Raw genomic sequence first — 20566 nt, forward strand, 5'->3', positions numbered from 1 at the left:
TCATTGACCTACAAAATTGATTGTGAGCTAGAGTTTGAAAACTATTCCCCCAGAAGAGGGATCTTCACACTTTATACCAAACTCACCTGGAGAGCTTGCTGGAACCACTTGCTGTGCCCACCCCCCTGAGATTCTGGTTGGAGAGGTCTGTGGAGGGCCCCGAGAATATGCATTTCCACCAAGCTTCCAGGTGCGGCGGCGGCTGCTGGCCCCAGACCCCAACTCAGATCCAAAAGACAACCAAGATTGTCTTTTAAGGCCCTGTACTCTCAGTAGACACTTTCCAGAGGGTTTGCTTTAGTCAACAGAGGAGAACCGCTGATGGCTAACACAAGAATTCAGGCCTCTGACATGTTTGGAGGGTGCTGGTCAAGCAGTGTCTTCAGGATCTTAAACACCACTCTCCTGAAATCCAGCTCACGCTATTAATACCAAGTCCAAATGCAGAAACCGTCTGCGAAGCAAAGGCACATTTATGCCCAACCCTGGATGAATTACCTACCTCTTAAATCCCCCGCAGAACATAAAACCTCCCAGCCCTTTTGAAAACACTGTTCCTCTATAGGCAGTGAAAGGTGCCATTTACCATGTAGATTTCACCTTTTCTGGTTTTTTAAAGGGAAGAGGGTAAGTCAAGCATGACCACCCCATGGAGAAAGCTGTTTCCCCTCCCTCTGGTTGGGGTCTGCTAGGTTTCAGTGGCTGTCCCTGGGTCCCCAGCTTTCCCTGGAACCTCTTCCTGGCATGGCAGGGAAGCCCGTGCGACAGCACCGGGGCCTGGCTAGGTTTTAAGCTGCCTCGGCTCCTCCAACCAGGGAACTCAGCCCCCACTTCTAATCCTCCCCCTTCACAGCCTTGGGGCCCCCTCCCTAGCCTTACAGTCTTCTAGAAGCCAGCCCTCAGCTGGGAGCAGCCTCGTGAGGGAGGGAAGTGTTAAATGGGCACAGAGCCCCTCTGTTCCACTAACAATGGCCCGTTGATGACTGGATTCTGCCCAGGGCGGGCCCCCTTGACTGGACTTCAGGGAGGAGGACCGACTCCAACACCCGCCTCCCCCAGGCAGCCATTTCTGGGTGTGAAGTGGATCGAGTCCTCGGCCTCTGGCCACAGAACCTCATTCTTCAGGCCCTGAAGCGACAGTGAGAAACCCACTCACCCCTCCTATCCCATCCCGGGGGCAGTTCGAGGCCCCGGGAGTGATATTCAGTTCTGTGTAATTCAACAAACATCTATTGGACCGTGGCTGGGCATGGAGGCTCAGTGCTACGTAGCTGTGGGGAGTAAGAATAATGGCGGACATGAATTCAGTGCCTCTTAGAGTCACCCCATCCCTGGCTGCCCACCAGAGTCCCTAAGGAGCTGCTACAAATTCCATTGTGCAGCCACTGCCCCCGCCCATCTTCAAGAGTGCACCGCAGGCCCTGGTATTTTGTAAAAGCTCTCAGAGGGATTCTCATTCCCAGCTGGGATTAAGCATCCTGGGCCTCTTACTAGTTAGATGCTAAGCTTGCTAAGCATGGAACTGGCCGTCCCCCATTTCATGAGGGAGGTGCTTGTGGGAGGCTGAATACAGGCTCCCTGAAGATGTCTACACATAATCCCCCCCTCACCCGGAGGTTGTGTTACTTCCCAAGGTCAAGGGACTTGGCAGTGGAACTAAGGTAAGGATTTTGAGATAGGGAGATGACCGCAGATTATCCAGGGGGCCCAACGTCAGCATATAGGTCCTGAGAAGAGGGAGATAGGAGGACAGAAGTCAGAGTGATGCCTGAAGAAAGCGATTCAACCAGTCATTGCTAGCTTGGAAGATGGATGATGGGGCCATGAGCCATGGAAAGCAGGTAGCTTCTGGAAGCTATGCTGCAAAAGTCAAGGAAGCAGATTTCCTCCTTAGGGCCTCTAGAAGGAAGTCAGGCCTGTGGACACCCTCATTTTAGTCCAAACTGGTCTTGGACTTCTTTCAGAACTCTTCAGGTGAATAAGTATGTGTTGTTTTAAGCCGCTGAGTTGATGGTGGTGTGTTAGCGGCTACAGGGAACGAATACGGCCTCTTCCTAACTTTTTACCGATGAGGCTCAGAGAGGCGAGGCAGTCAGCTGGGGTCACGAGGCTAGTGAGTGGCTGAGCTGGAGCAGGAAGAACCCCTCACTTGGTGTCCCCCACCTCACCGCCCCCCCTCTTTGCCAGACAGATATGCATCCGAAGGCCCACCCCACTGCGCTCTTTCCTGTGTCCTTTGTTAATGGTGGGGCTCATTCGGCTGGGGAGGGTTGAGGGGAGGGGGGTTGGGCAGGTGAAGGAAAGCTGGGGTGGGCCAGGTTGGCCCCCAGGTGGAATGCCACATTTGTTTTTTGGTTGTTTTTAAAGATTTAAAGATCTATTTGGCAGAGATCACAAGTAGGCAGAGAAGCAGGCAGAGAGCGATGAGCAGAGAGCCCGATGCAGGGCTCGATCCCAGGACCCCGAGATCATGACCTGAGCTGAAGGCAGAGGCTTTAACCCACTGAGCCACCCAGGTGCCCCAGAATGCCACATTTGAACTGGATTCTGGAACAGAGGAGCCACAGGCACTATACCCCCATCTCCTCCGCTGCCTGTCATCACACCATCTCTCAGGGCCACTCTGCCTCTGGGATCTGGCCGCTGGCCACAAGCCGGCCGCAGGCTTGGGCAGGAGCAGCAGCATTCTACTCAGCTGTCACCCTCCGCCAGCAACAGCTGCTTATCTGGGACAGCCAGCGAGCTCCCATCTTCTGGGAAGCCAGCAAAGGCCTTGTGCCTTCAAAGGATGTTTCTTCCAAGACGCCAAGAACCTTGTATTGGAGGTCACGTGTGTCTCTTTGAGGCGTGTGAGGCAGGCAGAGTCTAGAGGGTTGTCCAAAGTCACACAGCAAGTAGGTGACAGGTCCTGGCAGACAAGTTCCCGGCCTGGAACTCTGAGCTGCCTGCTGCCGTGCCGCTCCCATGGCTGGGTTAAACCTGCTGTCTCAGTGATAGGACACAGTAGTTGCGTTCCTGAACCATGGAGCCAGACTGCCTGGGTTCAAAACCCAGCTCCGCCTTGTGCCCGAGGACAGGTGTTTGTCCTCTCCTTGCCCTAGGTGGGGGTGAGGGGTAGTAGCGAGGAGGGTGCTGCCCCACCTTCCTCCTCCGGTTGTGCTGAGGACCAAATTCCTTTACGCGTGTGAAGTGCTTGGAAGTGCCTCGTTCACGTTCACGTTCACGTTCACGGTCCGTGTTAGCTCATCATTATTCGGCTCCTCTAAGACGGGGACTGTGTCTCTCCCTCCCTCTGCCGCCAGCACCTCGGGCCCTGCGTGACCCAGAGCAAGTACTCTGCAGATGAGTTAACGGGTCCTGCCCTATCCCCGGCTTTTATCATCCAGAGGCTTACTAGGTACTTTCCTTGACTTTCAGCTTTTTACAAGTTCCTCCTTAGATCAAACCCTCCTCCTGCTCCTCCTTGCCTGGGAGCTGTACCAAGGTTGGAAAGCAGCCGGAAGCTTGCTCCACCCCTTGGTAAATCCCAGGAGTGGTTCGGAAAGATAACCCAGAGGTCCCAAGTTCTCACCGTTGAGTGCCCGTTACACCATTGCCAAGGCTACACCTGGTCAACCTGCTGAGCTCTCCCTGGGGCGTCTCTGGGCCCGGTGGCAGCACCATTTGCACACCAAGTCTCCTGTAGCCTCACATGGACCCACTGCTTGCTCCCAGTGTTTCTCCTCCTACTTAGAGCCCATGCCAGGCCTTCAGGCCGGTGGTAGGGTAGGGGCTGTCACAGACCATGTGGGTCCCTCAAGTCCCCCCTTTCTCTCTTCCCTGCTGTGAGGATGGGGCTTCCTCATCCTCACACAGCCTCCCCCACAAAAAGCCCCCAAGCATATCCTTGCACATGAACAGACCCCAGGGGTATGGCCAGTCGTGGTTCTACAAAAAGCGAAGCTCAGGGGTACAGTTTGGATTCAACTCGTCCAGTCTCTGCCCCAGGACGGCCATTCTGCTCAGTCTTACTGCCTGCCTCCAGCTGTATTTCCAGAGTCCCCTTTCGACCCTGCCTCTGATAAGAGACTTTTTCCTTTCCTTCTCTTTTCAGTTAAGCTTTTTATGTTTTTTAAGTTTTTCTTTTCATTTCAGCGAGTTAACATGCCGTGCTGTATTCGTTTCGGGTGTGCAGTATACTGGTCCTGTAATTCCAGATGTCACCCGGTGTTCATCATGGCAAGTGTAGTCTGCCCTCCCCAATTGTTAAATGTTCTCAGTTTTGAGATCATTACAGATACACATGCAATTTTAGGAAATCATGTAGAAAGATCCCATGCACCCAGTTCCCCTCATAACATCTTGCAAAACTCTCGCCAAAGTTCACAGCCAGGGCACTGACATTGACTGACACATAAGATAGAGCACCACGGAGGTCCCTCGTGGCACCCTTTTTATAGCTGTAACCACTTCCCGCCTGCCCCCACGCCTGCCTTAGCTCCTGACAGTACTGATCTGTGCTTCTCTCTTTACAATTTCGTCATTGCTAGAATTTAACATAAAAGGGATCATGCAGTCTTGTAACCTTTGGAGACTGGCTCTTTTTTTTCACTCAGTACCCCCGACATTCATCTAAGTTGTGTGTAATACTCAAAGCACAGAAAGGTTTGAAGTCTCCCAAGAAAGGTCAGTAAGTAGGCTAGAGTGGGAAGGGGCTCCTGAGCTTGCGCGTTGAGAGCTTTTGCCTACCCAGGGGTCCCAGAAATGCTGTAGTGGAGTTAATCTTTGTAAAGGGGCAGAGCAAGATGGGAAAGCCGTGTGACCATAAGGAAAGGCAACCCCGTTCCCCCCCCACAGCTGTCGAGGGCTTCTCCTGAACATGTTCACCTCTGATGCACCCATAGGCATGGATACAGACTTGCACGCATTTCTGGTTGAACTGTTGCAGAGCAATCAGACTAAAACAAAGGCTTCCAAGCCCACAAATGAGCACAGAAATTTGTAGTAATGAGCATGACCAAAATGGAAATAATAGACCACATGAGGGAGGGAAGAATAGAATTCCATGGCTTAGAGATTCCTAGCCTTCTTAGGCTATCCTCCTAAAATAAAAGTGGCCCCTATTTGACGCCTGTGTCCACCCTTTCCCATGCCATTACACACATGGCAGACATCACTAATCAACCACCACATTCTGGCTCATGGTGAACAAGCTTGACCTCAGTCTTCTCAAAAAGCTCTAGGCAGTCAATACCAATTGATTGGCGTTGGGTCACCAGTTGAGGATTGCTTGCTGTGCACAGTTTAAGTGCATTCCCTGGGGGAGGGCGGGGAGGGAGAGCATGAGCCGGGGGAAAGGGTAGAGGGAGAGTCTTAAGCAGGCTCCACACTCAGCATGGAGCCCAGCGTGGGGCTCGATTCCATGACCCTGAGATCACGACCTGAGCTGAAACCAAGAGTCAGATGTTTACCGACTGAGCCACGCAGGTGCCCCTATAACCACTCCTTTTCTTTGGAAAGAGTAGCCAATAAACATGGTAACAAATTCAAACCATACAAGAAGGTATATGCAAACAGTGGGTCCCCATTCCCACCCCTGTGTCCCAGTTCCCCTCAACCACTCTCAGCCAATTTCTTGTCTTCCTCTCTAGGGACAGTGTGCATACCAGCATGGCTGTGTCCCCACCTCGACTTTACACAGATACCACAGGACCTCACACACTCTTGTCCCGTGTTTGTATCCCTTGTATCTTGACCACCTTTTCCCATCAGCCCATACACAGCTGCCTCTCTTTGCATTGACAAGTGGACCCTCATTTATCTTGCTAGCTTTTTGTTTGGGTTTTTATGTTTGTGCCTGTCAACAGACTTTAAGGTTATTTTCAGCCTTCTGCAGTCACGAACGGTATACTGTTGTGTGTGGCCTTGTTCGGACTGTGCTCATGTAGCTGCAGGATGAATTTTCTGGAAGTGGAACTGCTGGGTCAAAGAGCGTGCACACTTAGAGTTGGGATGGTTGTGCCAATTTGTCCTTCAAGAAGAACACTCCAGCAGCATGTCGAGAGAATCCTGTGTATTAGTTAGGATGCAGCAGGCCATGTTGCAGTAACAGACCCTCGGATCTCAGTGGCTTCACCCAACGAAAGCTTATTTTCCCCTCACACCACCTCTGCTGCAGGCTGGGGGGCTTCCCTGTCCACAGCTCAGGACCTGGGCTGAGGCAGCTGGAACCTGGGGTCTCCAGTGCGGCTACGGCAAGAGAAGAGAAGGCCTGAGGGAAGGGTGGGATCCCCTGAAGGACCAGGCCCTGAAGCGGCTCACGTCGCTTCCACCCACATCCCGCTGATCCCCAGAGGCTGGGGGAGCTGGAAGGCGTGCGGGCACTTGGCAAGCCCCGCGTGTTTGCCCGTCTGCCAGTTCTTTCTCCCTAACGTTACCTGCACACAGGGTCACAGAAGACGCTGTCTTCCAGTCTGATGTGTGAAAAAACGGGCACCATGTATCATCTCGATTTACCCTCATGCTTTCCTTAGGCGGCCGGCCTCCACCTCCCGCTGTGGTACCCATAGCGGACAGGTTCACACTCAAGACACACCCCAGGGGGCTTGCCCACATTTTTCACAGAGCCCAAAAAACAGTTTGTGGGGAAGCCCTGAGACTTTTTTTTTTAAGTTTTGGCTCTCATTCATAAAAACATATAAAGGCATGTGAGTAATAATATAAAATTAGCCGTGTAAAGATCTTTGCCAGCTGTGGTATGGAACGGATTGGCAGCGGTTCTGGGAGATTTCCTAAGCTTTCTGTAACTCCGCCTCCACTCCCCTTCAGGAAGGCACAAGCCACGTGAGGGAGAAGGGTGGGGCTGTAGGAACCTTCTATCCCTAGCAATTCTTCTCAAAAAGCGATTTTTTGTGGGGAGGGGGTTTGCAAAGGTTTGATGCCTTCGCTGTTCTTAGTAACCTTCCCATGGATTATAATTGGCGTGTTTTGTTCAGTAAAGGGCTTAATGGGCTGGGTGGAAGGCTCGGAGGATGGGTGTACAAGGCTCATGTGCTTGAATGGAGGGTTTATGTAAGAGTTTGGGCTGGCATTGCACGGTGAGGTTAGAGTGTAGAATGCCAGACTAAGAGGTGGTAAGGAATTTCATTTGGTAGCCAGTAAGGATCCTATAAAGTTGGGAGGCCAAATCGGTTTTTGCTCACGGGACAATGCTAATGGATTGGTGCTTTGGAGGGAAGGTGTATGAGGCTACATCGAGTCTCAAGCTGCAGAGAGGATAGTGATTGATTAGTGATGTCTGCTTCAGTCACAGGACTGCTGAGTGGTGGTGTGTGTGCCGTGTATTTGACATCCCTATAAGGAGGTTTTATTTGCTTGTTTATTTGACAGAGACAGGGCAAGCTGGAGCCAGGGGAAGAGCAGGCGGAGGGCAGAGGGAGAAGTAGGCTCCTCACTGAGCAGGGAGCCCAGACGTGGGGTTCAATCCCAGGACTCTGGGATTGTGACCTGAATGGAGGGCAGACGCTTAACCAACTGAGCCACCTGGGTGCCCCGTCATGAAGCTTTTTAAGTAGGCTAAGCTGTGAGAGTCAGAGTGATAAAGGAGGAGAGGGCCATCACTCACCTGGGAGACAGGAGACCCATGTAGTAGTTGGAGTTTTGTCATCATCCACTGGTATGCCTTGGTCTCTCGGAGCCTGAATTTCTGCAGATAAAAAAATGAGGAAAGGTAGGTTAGAAAATTTCCTGGTGCTGACATTCTTTAGTGTTAGAACAAGAGTCATGTTTTTTCAGGGGTGGTAGAAAGGACAGTTTGTTCTTTTGGACATCCTGGACACCAGCTTCCACTGCAGGCCTTGACTAGGCAAAGCCCAGAGTGCAGGGTCAGCACTGACCCCACCCAGGGCCCCGGGCTTGGTGTGAGAGGTGCTGGAAGGCCCGGGACTATTCTCTGGGGCCCTGTACTTCATGCATCGGTTGGCCTTGGGGTTCACACAGGATGTTTCGCTCACAGGGCTGAGCAGGCCCTGATAGAGCGACTCTCAAATGGGGGTAGGGTGTGTTCCCCTTATCCCCACCGACCAAAACAGGACTGAGGGGCAGCTGGGGTCTGTCCCAGGTGGAGCTGGTGCAGCCCCACCCCCACCAGGCTGGCCCTCTGCCCCCTGGTCCACCTCGTGATGGTGGCCCACAGCTTCTCACAAGTTCTTGGACATCCACTGCCTCTCAGGTGAGACACACGTTTACCTTTGGCTGCTTCTCCTCTGTCTGTCTTGGCTGAGGTTGGGCCCATGCCCCTAAGGGGATCCTAGAGGGGTTTGTTCTTGGGAGAGGAAGCTGGAGCTCTGGAGTGTGAACAGTCTTGAGGAGGAAGGACAGCCCCGTGTCTCTGGGGCCCAGCAAGTGAGGGGAGTGGAGTTTTGCTGCCTGATGCAATGTCTGGCAGAGCCCGTCCCTTATCAGAGCTCCGTTCCCAGCAGACTCTGGGACCCCACCTTCCTTCAGGGGAGGCAGGGGCAGGCTGGGAGGCATCCAAGTAGAAAACTGTTGTCTAGTGGGGGTCCCTTGTGGCGCAGGGGGGAGGCCTGGCCAGAAAGGCCCCCAAGGGGAGAGGAGGGTAGGAAGTTTGGTGCGTAGAGTTGGGGCCTTAGCCCAGCCTACTCTCTTTTTCTTCCTTCTCAAAGATTTGTCTGGAATACCCCTGGGGCTTTTCTGCCCTCCTCCCATTATTAGAGCATCGCTGTAGGGGCTTGAACTGAAAGCCCCAGGGCTTGGTTTCTTCATCCTCAAAATGACATTCTGGATTGATAGTGATAATTCAAGAGACCCAAAGTTTGAAACCCCAAGTGTGAAGTTTTGCCCATGGCACACACTTCTAGTTACTTGCCTGCAGTACACACTCGGGGTGTATACTTGGAGCACACACCCGTAAGCACACACGTGGTTTATTCATCTAGGGAACAGCTGCTGTTCCTTCTTCCTGTGTCCTACCAACTTAGAAGGAGTGAGCATCTCCCGCCCGGGCCAGATGCTTTGGAAAAGGCATGAGTGCGTTCATCCGACAAGCATTCTCGAACACCTGCTCTATGCCCCATGCAGACAGAGCTGAGCACGGGGATTCTGGGCACAGAATACAGGGGTGGAACAGATGGACGAAGCTCTCCTGTCACGGAAGCTACGTGCCATTGGTTGAATTTGGCAAGAAACCAGTACATTTCTGTCCAGGAAGGAAATGAAGCAATCTGCTGAGGAGGGAAGTGTTGGGGGAGGGGAGATGGTCCCTGGGAGGTTGGTGGTCGGGAGGGCTCCAGGGAAGGGCTCCAGAGATGAGCACTGGGGATGACTGGACCAAGGGCAGCTAGCTGTCCCACCCTCTGCGGCCTCCTGGCAGAGCTGCGCTGGCCCGTGCTTCTGGCCTTCTTCCCCATTGACCCTGGTGCCCTGGAAATGGGACCTCGGCTGGCATCCCACCTTTTCCTTTGGCTGTCACTCCACTTCCTGGGTATCAGGGGAGGAAAGGTATTGAGTACTCCACTGGCAGGGGGCATCTGCCGAGAGAAGCACAAATGTTTCATTCTCCCCATGAGCAAAGGAAGAGTGCACCCTGCGTTTTGGGAGGGAGCATCACAGAGGTTTGACTAGCCTTGACAGAAGTCATAGACCCACTTCTTAGAGAGGGCCTCTGCTGGGAGCTTTGCCAGGTGACTCCCATCTTGGCCCCATCTTCCTCCCTGGTGACTCTGTGACCTCCTGGCCCTTGTGGCCCTCTCCCAGCTCCTGGGTCGGAGGACCTCCCACATTGCCCCTGGGACCTCTAAACCTCCCTCACCTGCCTGTCCACCGTCCACTGGGCCTCTGGAGCTAAGGCTAAGGGCAGCCTGCTGGGCCAGGGCGAAGGAACCAGCAGCCTGCCTTGTGTTTCCTGTCAAGAGTTTTTACCATTGCTTCTTCCTTTTAGGGCAATGCTGGGAAGGTTCTCAGGAACCCTGTATTATTCAGGGGGGTGAGGGGACTGGGATGGCAACTCAAAAATAGAAACAGTGCTTGCAGAGGAGGGGAGGAGAAGGTGCGGGAACTTTTCATCATCGAGGCAGCTGAACTTCTGATCTTACCAAAGACCCAGAAGAGGGAGGACAGTGAGAGCAACTCCCCCCACCCACCCCTGCCTTTTCTCCCCTCGTTTCTCCCCTATCGTATTTAATGAGCACTTACCGTGCCCCAGATACTATTCTTCATGGCAACCTTATGTACAGGTTTTCCATGCTACAGGTAAACTGAGGCCCAGAAAAGTTAAGTCACTCCTACAAGGCTACACAGCATGGTAGACACACAGAAAGGACTAGAACCCAGGACTCCGGGTCCCAGCTCCTTTCGCTTCCCCTCACATCATCAGATACAGGCAACTCTCCAGTCAAGAGATGAGAGGGCAGGAAGTCAGGATTTTAATCCCGTTTGCTCTGCAGACTCAGCATTGAGTCTCACCCTTCCAGAGAGATGGATGGCCTCATACCCCATGGGGTGTTCCGCAAATTCATGCTGACAGCCTGCCAGGCACTGAGCCAGGCATCAGCTTTGACAGGTTTGCTCACCTGTGTTTTGTTGGGCAGCTGGCATATGCTGGGTGCCGTTCTAGATGCTGGTCCCTGCTTCCTGGAGCTCGGATTCTGGGAAGGGAGGACAGGCAGGCAGACCATCAGCTGGAAAGCCCAACCATATATGCTATAGTGGGGGTGATTGGGGAGCACTGGGAGGCTCAGATGACCTGGGTCTCGGAGGGACGATGAGGACTCCTGTTGGGGGAACCTTGGACAGTTACTTAACCCGTCAGCCTGTTTCCTCATCTGTAAAATGGGATAACTGCTCCCTAACCAGACTCTGTAAGGGTTGGAGGAGAAAATGCAAATCAAGCGCTTAGCATGGCACGTGGCCCAGAGCAGTAAGCACTCAATGAATCTCAGCCACCCAGATCATTCCAGTTGGCCCTTCCATCCCGAGTGTCAGCTCCATGAGGCCAGAGACCAGCTGTGCTTGCTGGCTACTGTATCCCCAGTACCTAGACCAGAGGCTGGCACAGAGTGGGTGCTTACGGAGTCGTTGTTTAATGAATATGTGGGGAAAGGCCCAGAAGGATTAGGAAGGGGCAGGAATATTCTAGTTGCCCTGGAGCTGTCTCTGCAAGTCCTTCTCCCTCCCCCTTAGCCCCTCCTCAGTCACCCACACTCAGGAAGCCTCACCACCCCTCTGCCCTGCACAGCTGGGGCACACCACTCTGCTGCCAGCTTCCACATCTGCCTTCTGGTATTGCAGAGCCCCTGGCCCACTGCTTTCCCCAAAGGACAGATGCGCTGGCTGTCCTTCTAGTCACTTCCATTGTGTGACGAAGGTGTGACCCCAGCACCTACCTTCCTGCCCTCTTACTCTCTCGTCCACGGCAGCTGCTTCCTGTGGGGAAATCTTTTCCAGAAGAGAGCTGATCCTGGATGCACTGACCAGGTCACAAGCCTTCCCCACACTTGGAGCAAAGAGTATCCCATGAATGACCGTCCTCATGGAGAACGCATAGACTTTTGGATGGAGTTGGAGGGGGCGATGTTGTGCTGGAATCTGGGGTTCATGATGCTGGACAGGTGTGTGTGATGGAGCAGATGCGTGCAAGAAACGGGCTCCTCGGGGAATGCTGTATTTATTTGCTCAGCTATTAAAAATATATCTATCTTCCGGTGAGGGTCATCTATTCCTTTATTCCTTCTGTTGTTCGGCAGCCGTGCTCGGGTGTCTCCTGTGTGCCTGGCCCAGTGCTAAAGGATAATGAGGGGCCTGAACAAAACCCCTTTATGCCACAAAATGATGATCAGCGGTGAACAGATCTTACAAGTCGGCTCACCTTATGACAGTCTCGGGTGCTAATGGGAGTCTGCATGGTGGTGGGACCGGGGGACCCCTAACCTAGGTAGGTAGGGGTTGGCTGCTCCAGGAGGGGCTGTGTCGTGAAGGCTGAGGCCATGTGAGGGATTTTGGAAGGACCCAGGTGAAGGATCTCATGTAGATGTGTATATATCATTACAATAGGTCCATCTCCATTTTTTATTTAGGTATTTGTAGTCTTTTCTTGTTGCAAACATTTCTAGTTCAAGGAACATTCTTTTCCATCTCCTTGCCCTTGAATTATGTGTGAGGTCAAAGGATAAGTGGGATGAATAAATTAAAGGGCTGATTAGCATTTTAAATGACCTGATTTCACCTCATCCATTGGGAGAGTGGGTCTGGGATTCTGGCTGCTAAGCCGGACCACGGCCCTCAAAAGTTGGGTGGGAAAACTCTTCATTCTTCACCTCCAGACAAGGTTGTCCTGACCAGCAGTCTTCACAGGACGAGGGTGTCGCCCACCTGAAGACGGCAAGCCAGATCCTGAGTGATGCTGCTGAGCTGACAGCCCACGGCCCCACCGTTCCCCATGGAGAAAGGACTCGCTTTACCCCAGGACTGCTGGGACTTTCTGCACAGCCTGAGGATGAGGAGCAAATATGCCCTTTTCCTGGCTTTTGTGGTGGTGGTTTTTGTCTTCATTGAAAAGGAAAATAAAATCATATCAAGGTGAGGAGTACAAGTGTGTGAAAGTCTTCCTTATCAGGGAGGGGTGGATGGGGCAAAGAGGTAGCCATAGGGCTCTTTGTGGACCTACAAAGGCCGTCCTTAAACTGGTAATCATAGGCCCCTCCTGTGCCCAGGCAGTGGTCCTGCACACGTCCCCAGGAATGCACAGGGGCTCTGGACTCAGGCAACTTGCGTTGCAATCCTGATTCAGGCCCTTTCTAGTAGGGACAACCTGGATAAATTCACTTTTCTGTGTCCTAAGTTCCTCTTCCATAAAATATGGCTAACGATGGGGCTTTCCTTACAAAGATTAAATTAGGAAATGTAAAACGTTTAGCTCAGTGGCTGGCATGCAGTTGGTATCCAGTATTTGCTGACCATGGCGATTATTTCTAATCTTGGCTAGGATGATGCCTGACATTAACAGCACATCTACTACACCAGCCGAAGCCGTGGGTGAGGGTGAGCCCATGGAAAGGCAGGGGTTGCTGGTACACATTCCCTCGTGGACAGGACTGCCATGTGCAGCTGTCCATGTTGTATACTGCTAAATTCCAGGGGTACGTACTTATCTTGGCTTCACTGGGAATGTTGCCCTCCTGGAGTTGGCAGTATATTAGTGTGTGTAGGGTCTCTGCTGTGTCTCTGCTAGCCAAAGAAGGATTTCTTAGACCTGTTTTCCTAACACAACACCCTGCAAGAAAGTAGCCACCATGGATAGATTAGGAATTGGGCTGTGTAGCAAGCACTGGGTTACTCAGCATGGACTGTTCCAGTTCGTGCCCACGGGGTCCTACTGCAAGCCCCTGCAGCTCTCCACCTGCACACAGTTAAGCTAGGACCCGCAGCCAACACCAGCTGGCCTTTCATGTCCCTTGGGCAAGAGAATCCTCCAGTGTGTTCTACACGGTCTCCTAGGAGGCCCCGGGGGGACTGGTTTGCCCACAGGGACAGCCTGCTCACCCTTTACAGACCTCTTTTTCTCCCCACCTCACTTCCTATCTCTCTACCAGTTCTCCTGCGATCATGTCCCAAATAAACTACTTAACAACCCTCAAATCCTTGCCTCCAAGTCAGCTTCTGGGCAAACCCAGCTAAGATAGGCTCTGGGTGATCAGGCCGGGAGTCAGCAGCTTCCAGGTGCACAAGGGATGGAGTCCCTAGTCACTCGCTGACTCCGATTTCCCTTTGTCCTCCTATCCTAGGGTGTCAGACAAGCTGAAGCAGATCCCGCAACCCCTGGCTGATGCCAACAGCACCGACCCAGCCCTCATCTTGGCCGACAATGCGTCCCTCTTGTCCCTAAGTGAGCTCGATTCGGCCTTCACCCAGCTGCAGGGCCGCCTGCGAAACCTCAGTCTGCAACTGGGTGTAGAGCCGGTGGGGGAAGAGGCCGGGGCAGAGGCTGAGGTTGCAGCTGGGGACGAGGGGCCACCGCCACCCCCCGGGGCCGGGCCGCGGCGCCACGTGCTGCTTATGGCCACCACGCGCACCGGCTCCTCATTCGTGGGCGAGTTCTTCAACCAGCAGGGCAACATCTTCTACCTCTTCGAGCCGCTGTGGCACATCGAGCGCACGGTGTCCTTCGAGTCGGGAGGCGCCAGCGCCGCGGGCTCGGCCCTGGTCTACCGCGACGTGCTCAAGCAGCTGTTCCTGTGCGACCTGTACGTGCTGGAGCACTTCATCAGCCCGCTGCCCGAGGACCACCTGACCCAGTTCATGTTCCGCCGCGGCTCCAGCCGCTCGCTGTGCGAGGACCCCGTGTGCACGCCCTTTGTCAAGAAGGTCTTCGAGAAGTACCACTGCAAGAACCGCCGCTGCGGGCCCCTCAACGTGACGCTGGCCGCCGAAGCCTGCCGCCGCAAGGAGCACATGGCCCTCAAGGCCGTGCGCATCCGGCAGCTGGAGTTCCTGCAGCCGCTGGCCGAGGACCCGCGGCTGGACCTGCGCGTCATCCAGCTGGTGCGGGACCCGCGCGCCGTGCTGGCCTCGCGCATGGTGGCCTTCGCGGGCAAGTACGAGGGCTGGAAGAAGTGGCTGGTCGAGGGGCAGGCGCGCCTGGGGGAGGAGGAGGTGCAGCGGCTCCGGGGCAACTGCGAGAGCATCCGGCTGTCGGCGGAGCTGGGGCTGCGGCAGCCCGCCTGGCTGCGCGGCCGCTACATGCTCGTGCGCTACGAGGACGTGGCGCGTTGGCCGCTGCAGAAGGCGCGCGAGATGTACCGCTTCGCCGGCATCCCCCTGACGCCGCAGGTGGAGGACTGGATCCAGAGGAACACGCAGGCGGCGCAGGATGGCAACGGCATCTACTCCACGCAGAAGAACTCCTCGGAGCAGTTCGAGAAGTGGCGCTTCGGCATGCCCTTCAAGCTGGCGCAGGTGGTGCAGGCCGCCTGCGGCCCCGCCATGCGCCTCTTCGGCTACCGGCTGGCGCGGGACGCCGCCTCGCTCACCAACCGCTCCGTCAGCTTGCTCGAGGAGCGCGGAACCTTCTGGGTCACGTAGGCGGCCCCGGGCCCGCGCACGCGCACTCCCCTCCTTGGGAAAGACCCGCCCTTGCCTGCCTTGTCCCCAGGACAGCCGGCGGTGAGCTGGTGGCTCCGGTGGAGGGCGGCCAGGCCGGTGAGCGGCCTCCAGCGGGGCAGGCAGCCTTTCTGGAGCAGTAGTCTCCCCCCATGCCGCAGCCTGGGGCCTGGGGTCTCTCACCGAGAGCGGGACAGTGCCTGTCCCCCAGGGCCGCCAGGCCAGGACCTAAGGAGCTGCGGTCTCCTGAGTAGGCATCCAGGCCCGGAGCTATTGACAACAAGCCTTTCTCTGTCTCTTGTCTCTCTCTCTCTCACACCACAATATAAGAACATGCATAAATGCCTACAGACCCTGTGGGCCAGAGTCCGGGTGTTGATCTGGAAGGGGCTGGGAGCACAGACAAGTCAACAGCAGCCCTCCCGTTGTACTCAGCCTTCATCATTCAGTTTCTGGATTTCTACACCATCCGGTGTGGAATCCTCATGGATCCCTGGGGAGGGACTGGAACAGCCCAGAATGTCAGGGGATGGCAGTTGGGGCTTTTCAACCAAGAACGGTTCGATATTTTCACAAATGGAAGAGCTGTGCCGGTTATGAAGTCAGCCCTACAAGGAACTATAAAACACACACATGTGTAAAAATAAGGCCTCTATGTATACCACACATAGACCCAAACAACATAGAAATCCAAATCCACACACACATACACAGGCAAGCTGCCCTGTTGCTTTATTCCCACAGAATTTAACTATCACGCCCCTAATGGGGAGCCTTTCATTACATTTTTAGAATTAGCTGGGGATGGGGAAGGAAACACAGTCATGGGCCATGACCCTGCTCCTGACAAGGTTTGAACTGAAAGGTAGACCCAGAAGGGCTGAGTCTGCGGCCTCTGCCCACCTTGGTTTCCCCTGGCTATCTCCTCTGGCCCATTCATGTCCTCCCTGCTGGCAGGCAGGATGTTTTGAAATGGGGTGGCCAGCTCTCACATGACTGCAGCCCTAATACCCTGTCCCAGCTGGGCTGGCTCCCTGAGAGCATGATCCTGTGTGAAGGCTGCCCCAGGCCTGACTGGAGGGAAAAGGCAGCTGGCAAGTCCTGCCATTTTCTGCCAGGCCTCATGTGAGGCAGGGCCCAGAAGAGAGTACAGAGAGCTCTTGGGGGAGAAGTCATATCAGGATACCCCCCTCCCCTGGGAAGACAAGGGTACAGAGGTCAGCCTTGTGGTTGGTCACCGTGGTTACATGGTTAGTGTCTGGAATTCCAACTTTCAGGGCTCTGGGAAGAGGGTTGCTCAACTTGGGATAGGCTGGGTGTTCTACTTGTTGGTTTTTTTTTTTTTTTAAGTTATTTATAGTTTCATATCTTGTTTTGCGGCTGTGTTTTTTTATTTTCTTATTGCAGGAGTGCAGCTTCGAAGCAATCTTGGCATGAGGGTGCTGGGAGGACGAGCAGGGAGCACTCTGGCTCCTGCTGGAGGGAGAGGAGGAGGAGGAGGAAGGATCAGAGCCTAGGCAGCCACATGGCAGCCTACAGTGCCCCACGGGCTTTTCTGTTTGAGCCTTATGTGAAATGAGTCTTAGAAGCCACCTGGGTTCTTTGCTGTGTGTCGAGAAGCGACATAAATTAGCTCTCGCCCTTTCCCAAGACAAGGCCAGATTGGAACATCTCAATGTCCAAATGAATTTCCTTGAGGTGGAGGGGGTCAGGGGCCTGTGGCCAAGCAGCAAATGTCCCCACACTGGGGAGCAGAACTCAGTCTCCTTGAAGAGCTGCAGAGTTCACTAGGGCTGTTTCTGATTTCCTGGACAACTCCTCTGTCAGATCTGTCCTGTTGTCAAACCCAGAGGGCTGAATTTCAGTCTGAGTAATTTGGACACAAGGGAAACAGGATCTGAGTCCAGCTGGTGCTGCCATGGGGATTGTGTCCTGGCCAGAAGCTGCCGTTTGAGACGCTGAGGACCGTAGCCATTTTGTGGGGTCTGTGCCCATTACCACATTGGAGCTGCTGGGTCTCCATCACCGTGGACTACAGTCATTCAAGGATGTCTCCAGTCTTGGCTTTCCAGTCCCAGAATAAGTGGTGCAGGGGCTCGAATTTGGGGTCCAAAGGGATTCCACCCTGAAAACTTGACTCTGGGGCAGAGTGAGACCCAAGAGCCTTCTGGTGAGCCCAGAAGTGCTGGCTTTTCCTCCCCCTACCCTACTGCGTCCCACCTGTGGTTGGTGGGGCTGGGGCAGGGCTGGGGGCAGGCACCTCCCTCTGGGGCTCTTCTTGCCCCCTGACCCCCGCCCTGGTGTGGACAGCAGACTTCTTCCTTCCTGTGCCTCAAGCCAAGGTCTCCACCCCGGAGCCCTGAGGACAGTGCCAAGAATGGACCTTTGGGACTTCTCAGGACATTGACAATTTGTACACTACGAGTTGACTTTATTTATTTATTTTGTGACAAAGAAGAGACATAAAATACCTTATTTGCAGGGACTCAAAGCTGTACCCAAATCAAGAAAGACGAGAAACCGTAATAGAAACTATTGACTCGTGCCATACTCGGAGTACACTCCAAGAAGACGATTCAAAATACAAGAGAAGAGCAAAGCCCAAGGGCCGGGGGTGTTGGACTGTCCTTGGGGCATTGTTTAAGGAGGTACCTTGTTTTTTTCTTGTAGTTTTGATGATGCGACTTTGAAGGCCCTTTCTGCTGTATTTCCCTTTGCCCTGGTGTCTGAAACAGGACACAACTCGAGAGAGTGCTCAACAGCGCCCTGGGAACCCTCGGGGTTTGAGGAAGGACAGGGTGGGGTGACTACTGACTTTACACTCTGGGGGACCTGGTTCAGGTATGCATTTGGGGTTTTCAGCAGGCAGCTGGGACGAGGATGGTGACCCATTTGGGGCAAGTGTCTCCCCTGTCGCCTAGGCCAGCCCAGGCGTCTCTGCTCCTGCCAGCTCTAGTGTCCCCCTCCCCACCCCCTGCACCATGTCCACCTGCATTCAGATGGAGGGAGCAGCTGAGGCCTCACCTTTGGGGCTGCCAGCTTCTCCAGAACAAGAGTCCCATTCAGGAATGAGTGCTTACTCATTTTCTTTTTCCTGATGAAGACCTCTTTAGCCTGGCCTGTATAAATAGTTCAGAACATTCCAGGCCTTAGTGAGACAGGGCAGTGTCTTAACACCCACAGGCTTGTTACCGCAGCTGCCTATTCCTGGCTTCTCCTCTGGCCTTGTTGGTAAACGCTGGAGGGGATAAAGGCGCCAGATTGGGGGCAGGGGTCTTTGGGAGCAGGGTTCCTGAGTCCCCACAGAGAGGAAAAAAGAAGCAGATTCTCAGCTCTGTGGCCCTCTCCCTCCCCACCCCACATCACTGCACGTTATCACCAAGTTCTTACTAAGGTTGAAGGACATGAACGAAATCAGCCTTTGGTCCCTTTATATGATATGTATACTTGAAAATAACTAAGTGAATAGAAAGAAATTTTAATGAAGATTGGCTCCCTGTCCGCCAGTAGCCTCAGCCTGGAAGCTTCTGCCAGGTGCTCGACTAATGGGGCAGCTGCTGACAGGACCCCTGAGAGCAGAGGGCCCACCCAACCCATTACAGTAGCGTCTCTTTCCACACCACCACTGTCCTGTCTGATGATGGAGCAAGTTCTAGCAGGAAGTCAGGGGATCCCTGTCCCAGGAGATGGGCCCTTGGCCTGGCGAGGTAAGCATCAGATGGTCTGGTCCTGCCCCCAAAGGTCTCTTCCAGCCCTGGTCCCAGATTAGGCCCCGTTTTAATTGACTGTATGGCCTGCCCTTCACTAGGCCCCAGATTATGAAGGAGAGGACCAGAAGAGCAGATGGCCGCGTCCCTGAGGCGGTCCCTTGCTCCTGTCCCCAAGGCTGAAAGCAAAGGCAGGTCCCGAAGGAATGGCTATCTGGGGCAGGAAGAAAGGAGGGTGGGCACAGGGAAATGCATCTGCAGAAGTCAAATAAGGGTAAGTAGGGGTTGCCCATCTGCACAAAGTAGAAGGAGCATCCACTGAGCTCCAAGGGTCCCAGGTTGGTAGGTTTGCTAGTGGAGATCGCCAGGCTGTGGTTCAGCTGGATGAGAGGCAGAAGGCTTCCTGAACTTTTCCTGAATGCAGCCACATCCCCTCTCAGCTGCCCACAGTTTCGGGAATCGTGGAAGCCGCCCTTAACCTCAAAAAGAGGAAGTAGTATTGGCAAATTCAGTCTTAAGAGCTGGGAGATCCAGATGCTTTGGTCTGGGGTCCTTTGTCATTCCATGACTGTGGCTGGGGGATGAGTGAGGTGTGTGTTTCTGAGGATATGGACGCTGTGCCATCCCCGTGGGCCCAGCTCACAATGTACACCAAGTATTTTATTTGGGAAAAGACCCTGCTTCCTCTACCACTGGGCTTGAACTGGGCACCCCAGAAATCTCCATCTCATCTGTTTCAGGCAAAGTTTGCCTGGCTCCTCTGCCCCCTGCTGGATCCCACAAACTCATTGCCAAGATCTCGGCCCTGTGTCACGTTTCATGGCCACGTGGTATGGGACACTCCCTTTGTGGCCATGTGTGTCCACATGTATGTATGTGTACTGCCCGCTCTGCTCAACCACGTGGCCCCCAGCTCCATCGCTGTCATATGTCCTTGCCATGGCTGCCATCTGCGGTCTCCTGGAAACACGGGGGCCACCGCCGGTCAGGGTCCGCTTTGTGGAACACAATGTGAATCATCACTTGATGGCTTACTTGACTTATTTAATTAAAAATGAAAACGTGCAGTGAGCAAAATCTGAAATGTGTCTCTGCCTTTCTTTTTGCATTTGTTCTCAGTAGCAGTCAAAAATTAATGAGAAAAAAAAAAGGAGCAGCAGTGGAAAAGGGATGACTTCTAGCAGGGCAGAGGAAAGCTCCCGAGCAGTGAAAGACACAGGGAAGGATGGCTACACGCAGGGGCTCTGATGATCCTTGTCTGTGTCACCAAGATGGCAGAGCTGGTGGGAGCCGTGTCTGGAGCTCACAGCCAGAATTCGGGCTGAGACATGAACACCCAGGGGTTATAGGGCAGGGACAGGAGCATTGACCAGAGATCAGGGCACCTGGGGACAAGTCCCAGCTTTGTCACTGTCTGATCCTGTGACCTTGGACCAGTCATTTCCTTTACCTGAGCCTGAGTTTCCTTGAGAAGGAGGCAGGTAATCAGTGGTTTACAAGCATTGTTCCAAAGTCAGCTGAAAAAGCAGGCAATGATTCCCTCTCGCCCACAGCACCTGTACACTGATCTGCTTCACGTATTGAAATGGCACCTAAGATTCCTCTGGCCTACAACAATCTCAGAAAACCACATGAGGAGATTGCTAAAGAACCTTTCTGCTAAGAAATTTAACACAGCCCTTTCAGATTGTTTCTATGTGGCTCTATCAGTCCTCATAACTGTAGTGCAAATTAAGATTTTTGGCCCTTTTGTCTAACAGCCACCT

The 20566-nt window shown here is 53.7% G+C and overlaps 1 protein-coding gene across 7 annotated transcripts in view; it reads left to right on the top strand.

Annotated features, from left to right (window-relative positions):
* CHST3 (carbohydrate sulfotransferase 3) overlaps nt 1-19884 on the top strand; it is a 32889-nt gene extending 13005 nt beyond the window's left edge. For 2 of the 7 annotated variants that reach the window (XM_044239733.1, XM_044239727.1), the window contains exons 2-3: nt 12318-12573; nt 13779-19884. In XM_044239733.1, the coding sequence (XP_044095668.1) occupies nt 12434-12573; nt 13779-15075 (1437 nt within the window). In that variant the 5' untranslated portion in view covers nt 12318-12433 and the 3' untranslated portion in view covers nt 15076-19884. Of the gene's footprint in view, nt 1-7464; nt 11930-12317; nt 12574-13778 lie in introns of those variants that run through there. The other 5 variants (XM_044239730.1, XM_044239728.1, XM_044239729.1 and 2 more) reach the window with 5 other exon arrangements.
* The last annotated feature ends 682 nt before the right edge of the window (nt 19885-20566 follow it).

This window comes from Neovison vison, chromosome 2 (assembly GCF_020171115.1).
Source record: "Neovison vison isolate M4711 chromosome 2, ASM_NN_V1, whole genome shotgun sequence".
NCBI classification, from domain to species: domain Eukaryota; kingdom Metazoa; phylum Chordata; class Mammalia; order Carnivora; family Mustelidae; genus Neogale; species Neogale vison.